The sequence below is a fragment of the Garra rufa genome, chromosome 21 (genome assembly GCF_049309525.1).
Source record: "Garra rufa chromosome 21, GarRuf1.0, whole genome shotgun sequence".
Lineage (NCBI taxonomy): Eukaryota > Metazoa > Chordata > Actinopteri > Cypriniformes > Cyprinidae > Garra > Garra rufa.
The window spans coordinates 3,949,623-3,964,584 of NC_133381.1; the positions used below are offsets into that span (position 1 = coordinate 3,949,623).

The following is a 14,962-nucleotide window of genomic DNA, read 5'->3' on the forward strand; positions in this document are numbered from 1 at the left end:
GACACATTTACATGTTTCTTTTATAGCACTTTATCTATTTGTGTCAATAGATTTCAATTACAATCCATATTTTTAAAGGCCGTTTTCTCAAAATGTGTTTTTCTCCGACACTGAGCCATAAATATCCACTTCAGTAGCACTTACACACACCGAACTTTACATTTTTATTCCTGTCTATATCCTGAAGGTTTTTACAGAGGGATTTGTTCATATATAATTTGCTTGATTTTATACATTTTATTCCTCAAAAAATGGTAAAAAAATATAGTGTTTCCTGTCTGTTGTAAGTTTTTTCTGAAGTATGGACTGACAAAATAAGATACCCAAAATCCCCTCTGTAAAAACATTTGACTCTAATATGTCAAACAAATTAAACTAGAATATTGAAACTGACTTCATCCAGTGTTTAGATTTTTGTTCTAGAAATGTATGCAAATTAGCGCATATTTCATTAAATAATGGCTCATTTGCATATTTAAACGTAATATTTTAGAAAACTTGTAATACAAAAAATGTTTGCAATTATCAATGTAATCAATCAACTGGGTAAGTAAGGTCATAACTATTAGTTAATTTTTTTACCCTATTCACCTGCAGTGTCTCGCCTTAAAAAAAAAGACAATTTATACACTTTTTAACCGCAAACGCTCATCTTGTCTAGCTCTGCATGTACTTTGTGTATTTTGGTTTAAGACAGTTAGGGTATGTCGAAAAACTCATTTTCTCCTCCAATTTAAAATCTTTTTTGTAAAGGCCGTTTTATCTCCTTTGCATGTTCACTTTGTAAAGACTGAGTCGGTACTTTTGTAGCAATGAAGGATCATTTTGAAGTTAAAGGAGAAAATGAGATGAGAGTTTTTCGACATGCCCTAACTATCTTGAACTGGAATACTCAAATAGAGGCATATAGCTAGACAAGACAAGCATTTGAGGTTAAAAAGTATATAAAATGACATTTTTTTTCACTAGATAAGTTCCTTTAGAGCCCTCTGAAGCTGCATTTAAACTGCATTTTGGAAGTTCAAACTCGCGGGCACCATAGAAGTCCACTATATGGAGAGAAATCCTGAAATGTTTTCCTCAAAAAACATAAATTTCTTTATGGCTGAAGAAAGAAAGACATGAACATCTTGGATGACAAGGGGGTGAGTAATTATCTGTACATTTTTTGTTCTGGAAGTGAACTTCTCCTTTAAGTAAAGATCATGTTTCATGAAGTTATCTTGTAAATTTCCTACCTAATGTTATTAGATTTTAAAATACCTGTTTTCTGTGTGAATCTGTGTTAAAAAGTAATTTATTCCTGTGATCAAAGCTGAATTTTCAGCATCATTACTGCAGTCTTCAGTGTCACATGATCCTTCAGAAATCATTCTAATAAGCTGATTTGCTGCTTAGGAAACTTGATTATTATCAGTGTTGAAAGCCGTCGTGCTGTCCAGTATTTTTGTGGAAATTCTGATACTGTATCATCACCGTTTAAGTCAAAACACAGACGTGAATAGGGTTTCATGTGAAGTTTCTCATTGAATAACCACCTGATTTCTCATGTGCACAGCTTTTGCATGTCAGTCTTCTCTGCTTAATATTTTTCATCTGCTGTTCCACAGAAAACCATCTGGAAATACAAATTCTCCCAGCTGAAGGGTTCATCGGATGACGGCAAGACACGAGTGAAGCTCCTGTTCCAGAATTCAGAGAATAAACAGATCGAAATGAAGGTCAGGATGTGTTTACATGAAAATATTAGGATGAAATGTCAAGTCAACATCGATCCTGTATCAATACAATATTCGTTTGACTGTTTTAATGTCAGATTTATTATTAAAATAATAAAATAGTCAAATGAGATGACATAATTAACCCTGTAAAGCCTGACGTATGAAATAATCTAAATGTTTTGGTCTCTTGAGTATATTTCATATATAATATCAGGCTTTTATGGCTCATATAGTCTGATACAGTGAGAATATGGAGAAAAAACAGCTTGGAGACTCAAACTGAGCAAAACTGTGCAATATGCTGCAGATGCTGATATTTATGTGACGGAATTCAATGAGATCTTTATAACAGTACAGCAGATGCTAACATAAAATGATCTAAATATCAGCCGTCACTTTATATCTCCAATAAAATGTCCTAGTAAGATCAGATTGAAATGATCCAAGCATATAATGCAATGCAATCCAATGATGTTTTGGAGGCTTGTGAAGATCTTTCATCCAATGAGGAACAGTGAAATAAATCTTCTAGAAATTTTTTCCTCAAAAGATCCTGATGATCAGATTTGAGACTAAGAAATGATTCATGGAGAATCAAGTAGAGCCAAGCTGCTTCAGTCCAGTAAGTGTTTATCTGGAAAAATTATGAATGTTATTTTGACGTTTACTCGATCAAACTCAGTCAAGATGTTTAGAGCCAGTTTAATTTTTAACTCTACAATTGAAGTCAAAAGTTTACATCCCCCTTTCCAGAATCTGCAAAATATTAATTATTTGACCAAAATAAGAGGGATCATACAAAATGCATGCTATTGTTTATTTAGTACTGACCTGAATAATATATTTCACATAAAAGATGTTTACAAATAATAGTTGAATTTATAAAAATGACCTTGTTTAAAAGTTTACATCCCCTAGATTCTTAATACTGTGTCATTTCCTGAATGATCCACAGCTGTGTTTTTTTTGTTTAGTGATAGTTGTTCGTGAGTCCCTTGTTTGTCCTGAACAGTTAAACTGTCTGCTGTTAAAGAAATATCTTTCAGATCCCACAAATTCTTTGGTTTTCCAGCATTTTTGTGTATTTGAACCCTTTCCAACAATGACTGTATGATTTTGAGATCCATCTTTTCACACTGAGGACAACTGAGGGACTCATATGCAACTATTACAGAAGGTTCAAACGCTCACTGATGCTCCAGAAGGAAAAACCATGCATTAAGAGTCGGGGGGTGAAAACTTTTGGAATTTGAGGATCAGGGTAAATTAACTTATTTTGTCTCCTGAGAAAACTTCTGTAGCTTCTAAAGGGCAGTACGAAATGAAAAAAAAAATGATATTTAGGCAAAATAAGAAACATTTAAACATCTCCATTCTGTTCAAAAGTTTTCACCCCCCGGATCTTAAAGCAACACTAAGGAGTGTTTTTTTTTTACCCTAAAATAATGTTTCCGAACTCGTGTCAGTGGTTCATCAACTCATAACAGGGTTAAAACGTATTCAGCAGAACAGCACTATGTAAGTTTGGGTCGTGGTTTTGTAGTTCAAATGAGACTACAAATGCGACTTGCTTTAAAAAAAAAAAAAAAAAAAAAGCAAACTATGTCATTATCATGTTTTATTTCGTTTTCATAAAGTCTTTCATAAAGTCATGCAACATACTCTACCTTGTCACTGGACATCGTTATTTCCAAAGCCGGTCCTGGATAGCCTCCAAACAAATAATGTTTTAATGCATTGTATTTCCTTCTGGAGCATCAGTGAGTGTTTGAACCTTCTGTAATAGTTGCATATGAGTTCCTCAGTTGTCCTCAATGCTGGAAAACCAAAGAATTTGTGGGATCTGAAGGATTTTTCCTGAAGAACAGCAGACAGTTTAACTGTTCAGGACAAACAAAGGACTCATGAACAACTATCACTAAACAAAAAACACAGCTGTGATCATTCAGGTAATAACACAGTATTCAGAATCAAGGGGATGTAAACTTTTGAAACTTTTTCAACTAGTATTTTCTCTTGAGGACTAGGCTATATGTAAACATCTTTTATGTGAAATATCTTATTCAGGTCAGTGCTTAATAAACAATAACATGCATTTTGTATGATCCCTATGAGAAACATATTTTAATGTGATTTCTTTTCCTCCAGGAGCTGGAGTTCGCCAATCTGACGGCCGTCCTTCATTGCATTCACTCGTTCATCGCTGCTAAAGTGGCCACGGTGGATCCCGTCTTTGTCAACAATCAAAGTCTCACGCAGAAGTACATGTGCAGCAGCTAGAAACATCCATGTGTGACGAAACATGTACAATCTCGTCTGGTTCTCTGATTTTATGCACAATATATATCTAGTTCTTGTTATTTTTGTACGAATCTTCTAAATCCAGAGCGACGTTTAAGGAGCACTTTGAGTAGATGATATTTTGACATGCTTTGAGTTACGATTTCTTTCTTACCTACAGTACTAATATGATCAATCATATGCTTAAACCGATTATGTAGCACAGCAGATGTTGACATACGGCATTATAAGTTGATGCATGAACTGCATTTGACAATTTGACAAATCCAGGGCAAAACGGGTGAAACTCTGAGACTTCCAGCTGTAATATCAACCAAACTAGACTTTGTGTTCTTTTGCCCTTTTGTTTTCTATTTGATGCCTCAAACCTCTTCATTTAGCACAAAGCATAATGATAGCAAGTCATATATACAATTTTTAAAGTCCCTTCTGATGGTTGCCTCCATTTGAATTAAAGTGCTACCTATGTTACACTGATTTGATACGTGTTATTATGAAGTAGTCGTTTCATTAACAGTGAATAGACAGTCTTGCCAGCTACTGTCCTCAAAAACTGACATTTTCTAAAAATCAAGGTCCCTAAACTACTGTTCTATTTAGTTTGATGTTATTCCAGTTCTTTTCCAAATAAAGGAATGATTAGCTCATTGCTGACGGAATACGGCATGATTATTGTGTGGCTTCAGATGAAAGAGAAAATGCTCATATGTAAAAGTGTGTGTGTGTGTGTGTTTGTATATATATATATATATATAATAGTCCCCCATATATATATTTGCAGTTTAAAAATCTGTGATAAATGAAATTGGTTGTACCTTTTATTATTTATGTGGTGAATGCAGTAGTTACAATATATAAAAAAAACAGTGGCCTTGTTTGTGTGAAAATGTTTTAAAATATGCAAATTCTAAACAAATATTGACGATGATGATGCCTCAGAAATCAAATCCTCAAAAATCAGCTAAGTTACGTAATGCACTCATATTGTCACGAACAGGCCCATCTGAAGCGTTGGACTCTTGGAAGCTGGAGTGAATACTAAAGCAGCGTCTCTGTGCTCTGCTGGGCTTCAGAGAGGCGGATCGGTGCTGAATTAAACTCCAGAGACGGAGGAAGAAACATTTATAGGGAAAGAGTCTCGACTGATTCAGCCAGCAGTGCTGTATTGAGGGACAAACACGTCATTGATCAATTACCGCCCCATCTAGGACACTCGAATCGCCGTGAAGAGCTTCAGGAGCCGTGGCCCTACGTCAGATGAGCTGGTTCTTTTGTTTCTGTCAAGTATCATTGACGCCAGTCGGTAACAGTTTCACTCTAAAGTGCAGGAACATCAGACCTGTGAGATGGCAATATTTACACATCATTAAGGTGTTTTCTGGCCACTAATTAGTGGTGTTTACTAAGGTAAGCATCAGTGTTAATGTTGCTCTCAAGATGTGGTCACATTGCGAAATTGAGTTATTTCAATAGAAAACCCTGCAAACGAGAGCCTCTCAATTTCCCCAGGCTTTCGATTATCAAGTAAATGTAATTATTTATTTAGCAATGGGTTTTTGCCAAACTAGTCGCTGGATATTGGTAGGGACATGTAGCATCTCTACTAAATTTAGCAAACGAATCAAAATTATTAATTTATTATTGCCATCACTAAAATTATTACAAGTGATGTCAAAATTCAAAAAATGAATGGCTCTTTTGATCAGTTTTTTTGCTGCCATAAGTTTAAATCAGTCGGAGCAGTTCCAGCATAAATGACTCACTCAATTGATTCAGTTTGTCTGTTCCTCCGTTTTTCTCATGTTCAACCACGTTAATGAGACACAGTCAGTACTACTACTAGTTTAGCTCGCTATAGTTTTATGAGATAAACTGAAATACCCAAAAAAGTATATCAATGATTTCAATTCCAAAGATAACATCCAACTGTCACGGTGCGTGTAGGAAGGGCGCAACACGAAGTTGAATTCAAATGCAAAGTTCTTTAATATAATCCACAGGCAGGGTAATTCACAGGCAGGCAAGGCAGAAAAACACAAACGCACACACTAGGTAACCTTACAGCTGGACATTGAACCAAGAACTGAAATAAACTAATAAAGACAGGTTAACAAGACATAGACAGGGGATGGGAATGACACTAATGACAGGAAAACCAAATATGGGCATATGGGAGAAACCAAGACAGACAGAATGATGGGGGTGTTACATTACTCCCCCCTCCCGGAAGGTGCGACCTCGCGCTGTAGACAAGGAATGAAGAGATAAGTGGACTGGTAGGTGGAACAAAAGGATGGAGAGGGATGGAAAACACAAAGTCTATGCAGGAGGATTCTTCGGCGGAGGATGGACTCCCTCGAGGAGGACAATCAACAGAGTCCAGGGTGGATCCGATGGAGGGAGAAGCAAAGGAGGAGATAGAAGGGTCCAGAATGGATCAGACGGAGGGAGGAGCCATGGAGGAGACAGAAGGGATCCGGAGCAGGAGCCGCCAGGTAAGACCCAGGCCGCAGCCATGATGGTGGCCCACGGTGGAGCCGACGGAGGGGGGAGCCAGGGTGGAGGAAGGGCTGACGACTCCAGGGGGCCGACCGATGGAGGCAGAGCAGGTGGCGGTCGAGCCTTAGGCGGAGACGGAGAGCTGAAGATCCTGGGCAACACAGAGGATTCGGAGGGCCAAGGCGGAGCCCAAGGCTCTGGCGACTGAGGCGGAGATCTGGAGGTCCACCGCGGAGCCGGAGCAACAGAGGACTGAGGTGGAGCCAGAGGGAGCGAGGGGCTTAACGGAGCCAGTGGGATGGAGCGACGAGGCGCAGCAGGAGTAGAGTGGAGTCTTAAGGCGATGGCGGGACGACAGCCGGCCAAGGCGGAGCTGGGAGGACGACTGAGCCCGGCAGAGCTGGTTGGTCTACCAGCAACGGTGGAGACGAGAGAGCTGAGAGCGGAGAGCCGGGGTGGAGCAGCGGGAGTCCGGGATTTTGAGGCTGGAGGATCCCTTGTCTTTGCCTCCAGCCTCAAAATCCCGGACTCCCGCTGCTCCACCCCTGCTCTGGCAGACCCACAGCAAGCCCACCGCACAGATGGTGGGCTGAGAGTGAGCAGAGGGGCTGTCAGGAGACAGCGGTAGCATGGCTGATGCAGCATGGATGAATGGAGGAAGCAGTAAAGGGAGGTTGGGTGGGAAATCCAGGCAGGTAGGTAGTTCATGGCAGGTAGACAGTTTGGTATTGAAATCAGTTAAGTCTAGTGGTTCAACGCATCACAAAACTCACGGTTTGAATTACATTACAGATTTTGAGTCACGGATCGGATCATTTTTCAGATCAGCAAAAAACAAACAAACAAAAAAAAGCTTGTTTTTTTTATTAAATACTGAAAGCTTACTTTAAGAAAAACACACGCAAACACTAGGTAACCTTATAGCCAGACACCGAACCAAGAACTCAAACAAACTAACAAAGACAGGTTAACGAGACATAGACAGGTAATGGGAATGACACTAATGACAGGAAAACCAAAAATGGGCATATGGGAGAAACCAAGACAGATAGAATGACGGGGGGTGTTACACCAACACAAATATATGAAGGTTTTTTTTTTTGCCGAAATTTCACTGAAAGATTGGTAATGTGACCGGTAGTAATTTCAACAAAAGAACAGGAAGAAACCACCTATCAACCACTCAAAACACCCTAGCCTAGCATCTGATGGCAACACCCTGGAAATTGTCGGTGAGTGTTGCAGCACCTTTCTCAGACAATATAATGTAAATGTATAGTCACTGTGTTTTATGTTATGACATTAACTCTTATAAATGAATTATTTAAACTCTCTTTATAGGCTTTTAGATGATTATACTGGTACAAAGGCATCAGATCAAGTGTGATTAATCCCAATGAAGCCTTAACATGCTTAGTTATTAATCTAGATTAATGACTTGACGTACTTTAATTATGGATCACTGTCCAGCCAAAGACCTGACTATTCAGATGAGTTATGCCAAAAGCATCAGATCATTCCTCATCTACTGCAGACATACAGCTAAAATAATGAGTTGAGTGAATTGAGTTGTGTTTAAGAGTTCATAGACGGACCCTTCCCTGAAAATGAGATAAAAGAGTGTCGTTTATAGGAATATTCAGGGGAGAAATCAAAATACAGTTCATAAATGATGACAAAGTAGTTCTGTTTTAGGTGAACAATAGCAATAAGGTTGTGAAATGTCATGTTTGAAATCTGCTACGAGCAGATAATCATGATTTCCAAGGCCTGACAGATGCTTGACACAAGCACTTGTGTTGTGTTTAGAGAGGGCTACTCGAACGCCACGCTTCATGAAGCTGGAGCCTTGAAAATCAAGGGTTTTGGTGGAATCAGCAGAGTTTGACTGTTCACAGTCAGTGAGCAAAACCCAGCAGAGACCAGAACACAGGGGAGAGTCAACACAACTGACTGGAAAAACACAGACAAACGCCTCACAACACAAAACCACCGAGACTAGAGGTATGAAATATAGCAGTAATATTGTGAAATATTTTTACAGTTTTAAATAAATGTTTTCTAATCGAATATACTTTGAAATGTAATTTATTCCTGTGATCAAAGCTGAATTTTCAGCATCATTACTCCAGTCTTCAGTATGACATCCTTCAGAAATCATTCTAATATGCTGATTTGCTGTTGCAATGTTGAAAACAGCATTTATTTGAAACAGAAATCTTTTGTAACATGTTTAATGTCTTTAATGATCAATTTAATGTGTCCTTGATGAATAAAAGCATTAATTAAAGAAAACCTTACTCAACCCAAACCTTTGAATGGTAGAGTTTGCATGGATATCTTATATTATTTTCGCAGAAATTTAACTAATCAAGGCCAAATTAACAGTATCATGCTGTAACACAAATACAGATTTTATTTCTGTAATATACAATTGTAAATGGTAATATTTGTTAAGCTAAAGTTAATTGGTGTTAAAATATCATCTTATACCAATGCTAATAGTCAAATAACAGATTAGATGTACAGAATATTACTAAAATGTAACACTTTTTTATGCTTTTGGGACAAGATATGATAGATTTCTTCTGTAAAATCATAGATAATCACTCTCAATATGTTTATTCCATACTTCGTACAGTAAATCACATAGTTCAGAGTACAGAATAAATAGTGTTAATTATTCTGCAATGAAAGTAAATATCACATCTGCTCTCAAAGTTTGTTGTTCTGTCCTTTGACTTTTATTGCACTTATTTTTCTCTTTCATTTCAGGTCAGCAAGGACATGGCTGGCGTTCTGATGTGTTTAACCTCTGTCATTATGTGCTGCATTCTGAGCACAGATTCATCTAATTCAACTCAGTGTATGTGGCATCTTTTACATACATTTGAATTTATATGCGATATTGAGTTATCTTGATTAATGTTGGGGAAAGTTACTTTTAAAAGTAATGCATTAAAATATTGCATTACTCCCTAAAAAAGTAACTAATTGTGTTAGTTACATTTTATGGAAAGTAATGTGTTAAATTACTTTTACGTTACTATTTCTCATCTGTTACTTATTTGTAACTCAGTTGTAACTCAGTAACTTGGATATTTTCTTGAAATTAAAAAGTAATGCACTACTTTACTAGTTAATCAAAAAAGTTACCTGATTACTCCCATTATATTTACGTTACTCTTTCTCATTTGTTGCTTCTTTGTAACTCAGATATTTTCTTGTAAATTAAAAAGTAATGTGTTACTTTACTAGTTACTTGAAAAAGTAATCTGATAACTCCCATTATTTTTACGTTACTCTTTCTCATTTGTTGCTTCTTTGTAACTCAGATATTTTCTTGTAAATTAAAAAGTAATGTGTTACTTTACTAGTTACTTGAAAAAGTAATCTGATAACTCCCATTATTTTTACGTTACTCTTTCTCATTTGTTGCTTCTTTGTAGCTCGGTAACTCAGATATTTTCTTGTAAACTAAAAAGTAATGCGCTACTTTACTATTTACTCAAAAAAGTAATCGGATTGCTCCTGTTACTTATATATTACTTTTTATCATCTGTTACTTCTTTGTAACTCAGTAACTCAGATATTTTCTTGTAAATTAAAAATGCGTTACTTTACTCAAAAAAGTAATCTTAGTACCGCTGTTATGTTTACATTACTCTTTCTTATCTGTTACTTATTTTGAACTCAGTAACTCAGATATTTTCTTGTAAATGTAAAAATAATGTTACTTTACTAATTACTCGAAAAAGTAATCTGATTACTCCCATTACTTCTTTCTTTTTCTCATCTGTTACTTCTTCGTAACTTAGTAACTTAGATATTTTCTTGTAAACTAAAAAGTAATGGATTACTTTATTAGTTATTCAAAGAAATAATCTGATTGCTCGCGTTATTTTACATTACCTTTTCTCATCTGTATTTTCTTGTAAATTAAAAATGCGTTACTTTACTAGTTACTCTGAAAAGCAATCAGATTTCTTCCATTACTTTTTCTCATCTGTTACTTATTTATAAGTCAGTAACTCAGATATTTTCTTGTAAATTAAAAAGTAATGCGTTACTTTACTTCTCAAAAAAGTAATCTGATTACTCCTGTTACATTTACGTTTTCTCATCTGTTACTTATTTGTAACTCAGTAACTCAGATATTGTAAAAATTAATGTGTTACTTTACTAGTTACTTCAAAAAGTAATCTGATAACTCCTGTTATTTTTATGTTACTCTTTCTCATTTGTTACTTCTTTGTAACTCAGTAACTCAGATATTTTCTTGTAAATTAAAAATTAATGCATTACTTTACTTGTTACTTGGAAAAATAATCTGATTAGGCTTGTTACTTTTACGGTACTTTGTCTCATCTGTTACTTATTTGTAACTCAGTAACTCATATATTTTCTTGTAAATTAAAAAGTATTGAGTTGATTTACTATTCGTTTTAAAAAGGAATCTGATTACTCCCGTTACTTTTTCTCATCTGTTACTTATATTAAACTCAGTATTTTCTTGTAAATTTTAAAAGTAATGCATTACTTCATTAGTTATGCAAAGAAATAATCTGATTGCTCCCGTTACTTGTTCTCATCTGTCGCTTATTTGTAACTGAGTGACTCAGATATTTTCTTGTAAATTAAAAAGTAATGCATTGCTTTACCAGTTACTCGAAAAATAATCTGATTGCTCCAGTTGCTTTTTCTCATCTGTTACTTATTTGTAAATCAGTAACTCATATATTTTCTTGTAAATTAAAAAGTAATGCTTTACTTTACTAGTTACTTAAAAAAGTAATCTGATTACTCCTTTTGTACTGCGTTACCCCTAACAAGTAAGATGTTCTTCAGATTGATCATTAGTGGTTAATTGCTATTCCTTGTACCAACTAAGCAAAGACCACAGAGTGGGTTTAGGCAGCAATTACCAGAACCCAACACAGCGACTTATTCGCATAGCCAGCTGGTGACGGATTCATCACGGTTTATTTTGTACCTACTGACATTTAGTTTGAACGTTTCCAGACCCAATGTTCCAACCACATCTGGTACCTGACATCTGCTGCCAAATTTCTGTAATGACATCTCCTGCGGAGGCCCTTGGGATATTTCCCGAGAAATTGCAGGTCTCGGCACGTAATAGGAAGGTCAGATGGTGAGCTGGACGGCATTGTTAAGCTGCTGTCTTCATGTTGAGAGTAGATGGGTTGTTGGTTAGTATTAGGATGCATGTTATGTAACGACAGAAGATTCCCAGTGGGAATGTCGTCATTCGCCGGTCCAGAGTTTCGGCTCTGGTTTGTTTGTGCTGTCGGCCCCACAGGAAGATCACGCTGGCTTTGATGCCGCATAATCAGAGGTGAAATGGGGATTTTCTTGCAAACCCCATGTTTTTTAACTAGGCACGAAAGGCAAGACGTCAAATTATAGTCTGTATTCATAAGCCCACCCTTGGGACATAATATTAATGTAAAACTGAGTGAATCTGAATATTTTACATTTCATATCATATCACTAAAGGACATGAGCAGTTTAATTAAATTTTCAACACTGACACTATTTTTTTGCAATGATAATGTGGATTTCTAGGAGGATTTTTCTTGACGTCACAGTATAATACAGGCATCACAGCCTTAAGTTGCGTATTGCTTTTATAAATTTAAAGCTACAGCTGTATAATAAGAAACACCAAGTGTTATTTTTAAATAATAATTAATATTATTATTATTGTATTTTACCAGTTAGAGTTTAAAATTGGAACTCTCTGTTTCATATTTGTGACCCTGGACCACAAAACCAGTCATAAGGTTAAATTTTACAAAACTGAGATGTATACATCATATGAAAGCTCAATAAATAAGATGATATATGGTTTTCTAATGATATATGGTTTGTTAGGATAGGATAATATTTGTTCGAGATACGTCTATTTGAAAATCTGGAATCTGAGGGTGCAAAAATATCAAAATACTGAGAAAATTAACTTTAAAGTTCTTCAAATTAAGTTCTTAAAAATTCATATTACTAATCAAAAATTACATTTTGATATATTTATAATAGGAATTTTACAAAAAATCTTCATGGAACATGATCTTTACTTAATTTCCTAATGATTTTTGGCATAAAAGAAAAATCAATAATTTTGACCCATACAATGTATTTTTGGCTATTGCTACAAATATACCCCAGCGACTTAAGACTGGATTTGTGGTCCAGGGTCACATTTTATTTCTAATCCTTACTTTTGTTTTTTTCCCTGGAAAACTAGTCGTTCCTGAGAGCTTGATTATATCATCCTTCCAAGAGAGTCTTGAAATGGTCAGTTCTGCACTGAATCAAACTTCACAAGGGTAAAAAAAAACTGTCTATAATATTTTTTTATCCTCTATAATCATATTATCTCATATTAAAGACAGTAGAGACAGTTTTTTTCCTCTTATTCTCTGAGTTGCAGGTTCGATCCTCAGCCTTCACACATGTATAGGCTCTCCAGACGACTGGCATCAGAAACACAGCACATCTCCAAATCAGCAGAGATCTTTCACATGACTTTAGGGCTTTTAAAGGAGAAGGCGAGCAGGAGGCATACAAGATCACTGTCTGTGTCAGGTGAGGCTGTTATCTTACCTTAACCTCAGAAGTAAGTGTCTGAATGTTATTGCATCAGACTGTGGCAGTGAAGTTAAAAGGAATAGAAAAATTGCTGTTAATTGTCTCACCTACAGGCCATCCAAGATGGAATGGACTTTGTTTCTATAGTAGAACAGTATTCTGTAATTCCTTGCTGATTATAAAATGCAAGTCAAGGTATCAAGAAACACAAAATTAATTCCAATGGCTCCTGACAATATATTGAGGTTTTATGAAGTGAAATGATTGGTTTGTGCAAGAAACTGAACATTATTTACAACATTATTACCTGTAATTTAGAGCCTAAGGCAAACGGGGGATATATGATTCTGTGAACTGATTCTTTCAGACAGTTTGTTTCAATGAACTGATTCAATTCATTAGTTCATTTGCGTAATCACACAATGACATCACATATGTGACCCTGGACCACAAACCCAGTCTGAAGTCGCTGGGGTATATTTGTAGCAATAGCCAAAAATACATTGTATGGGTCAAAAATATTGATTTTTCTTTTATGCTAAAAATCATTAGGAAATTAAGTAAAAATCATGTTCCATGAAGATTTTTTGTAAGATTTCTACTATAAATATATCCAAATGTAATTTTTGATTAGTAATATGCATTGTTAAGAACTTAATTTGGACAACTTTAAAGGTGATTTTCTCAATATTTTGATTATTTTGCACCCTCAGATTCCAGATTTTCAAATAGATGTATCTCGACCAAATATTGTCCAATCCTAACAAACTATATATCAATAGAAAGCTTATTTATTGAGCTTTCATATGATATATACATCTCAGTTTTGTAAAATTTAACCTTATGACTGGTTTTGTGGTCCAGGGTCACATATACACAATTATATTTTTAAAGCACTCAATAATGATGTGAAACATGGATGTTACTGGTGATAATGTTGTAAATAATGTTCAGTTTCTTGCACAGACTGATCGTTTTGCTTCATAAGACCTCATAAAATCTCTTTCTAAGGAAGAAAAAAGTCACCTACTGTACATCTTGGATGAACTGCTGTTGTTTATTAGTGCTTAAAGGTGCCATAGAATGCATTGATACAATATTTTAAATTGTTCTCTGATATCTACATAGAAGGTATATGGCTTAGTATATGGCAAAAATTCTCCAGAAACGGTTTTACAGGTCCATTTACAACCCTAGGATTTGTCCCTAGAATGAAATGGTCTGTTATTACCTTATTTGGAAGGTTCATGAATAATAATGATGAGCTCTGCTCTGATTGGCTGTTTCACAGGGTGGATCATTTCTGTAGCTGGCACATGGAGGAAAATATATATTTAATCACGCTATTAATATGCGGTTTGTTGAAACTGCCGTTTTAAACGCACCATCATTTTACTTTCACTTTTGTGATCGCATGTGCTCTGTGTAACGTTATACTACAGCGGCAGTACTTACCAGACAGACTGATCGTTTCGCTTTATAAGACCTCAATATATCGTCAGGAGCCACGGGTATTCATTTTATGCCTTTTTGACTCTCAAAGTGCCGGAAGCTGCTGATTTGCATTTTGTGAATCACCAGGGACCACAGATTCAGCAAAAGATTAGATGACCTGAGGTTGACTAAATTAACAGCAAATTTTCATTTCTGCATAAACCATCTCTTTAATAAAAGCTCCTGAGCATCAATGACACTTGATCTAAAGCAATGACATTTTTAAGTGTCTAAACACTTCATGTGGCCGCTGCGGGGTATTAGCGTGTTATTTTGCGCGGCATGTACTAGAGATCCAGCTCTGTAAGTGTGGAATAATGCAGGAGCATCATCTCGGA

The 14,962-nt window shown here is 35.9% G+C and overlaps 2 protein-coding genes across 2 annotated transcripts in view; both read left to right on the forward strand.

The window, feature by feature from the left end:
- Positions 1-4,649, forward strand: part of sntg2 (syntrophin, gamma 2) — a 96,579-nt gene extending 91,930 nt beyond the window's left edge. The window contains exons 16-17 of the mRNA XM_073827180.1: positions 1,611-1,721; positions 3,870-4,649. Coding sequence (XP_073683281.1) covers positions 1,611-1,721; positions 3,870-4,001 — 243 coding nt within the window. The 3' untranslated portion in view covers positions 4,002-4,649. The remainder of the gene's footprint in view (positions 1-1,610; positions 1,722-3,869) is intronic.
- A 4,659-nt stretch (positions 4,650-9,308) lies between these two features.
- Positions 9,309-14,962, forward strand: part of tpo (thyroid peroxidase) — a 41,235-nt gene continuing 35,581 nt past the window's right edge. Inside the window, exons 1-3 of the mRNA XM_073827513.1 lie at positions 9,309-9,387; positions 12,787-12,868; positions 12,967-13,127. Coding sequence (XP_073683614.1) covers positions 9,309-9,387; positions 12,787-12,868; positions 12,967-13,127 — 322 coding nt within the window. The remainder of the gene's footprint in view (positions 9,388-12,786; positions 12,869-12,966; positions 13,128-14,962) is intronic.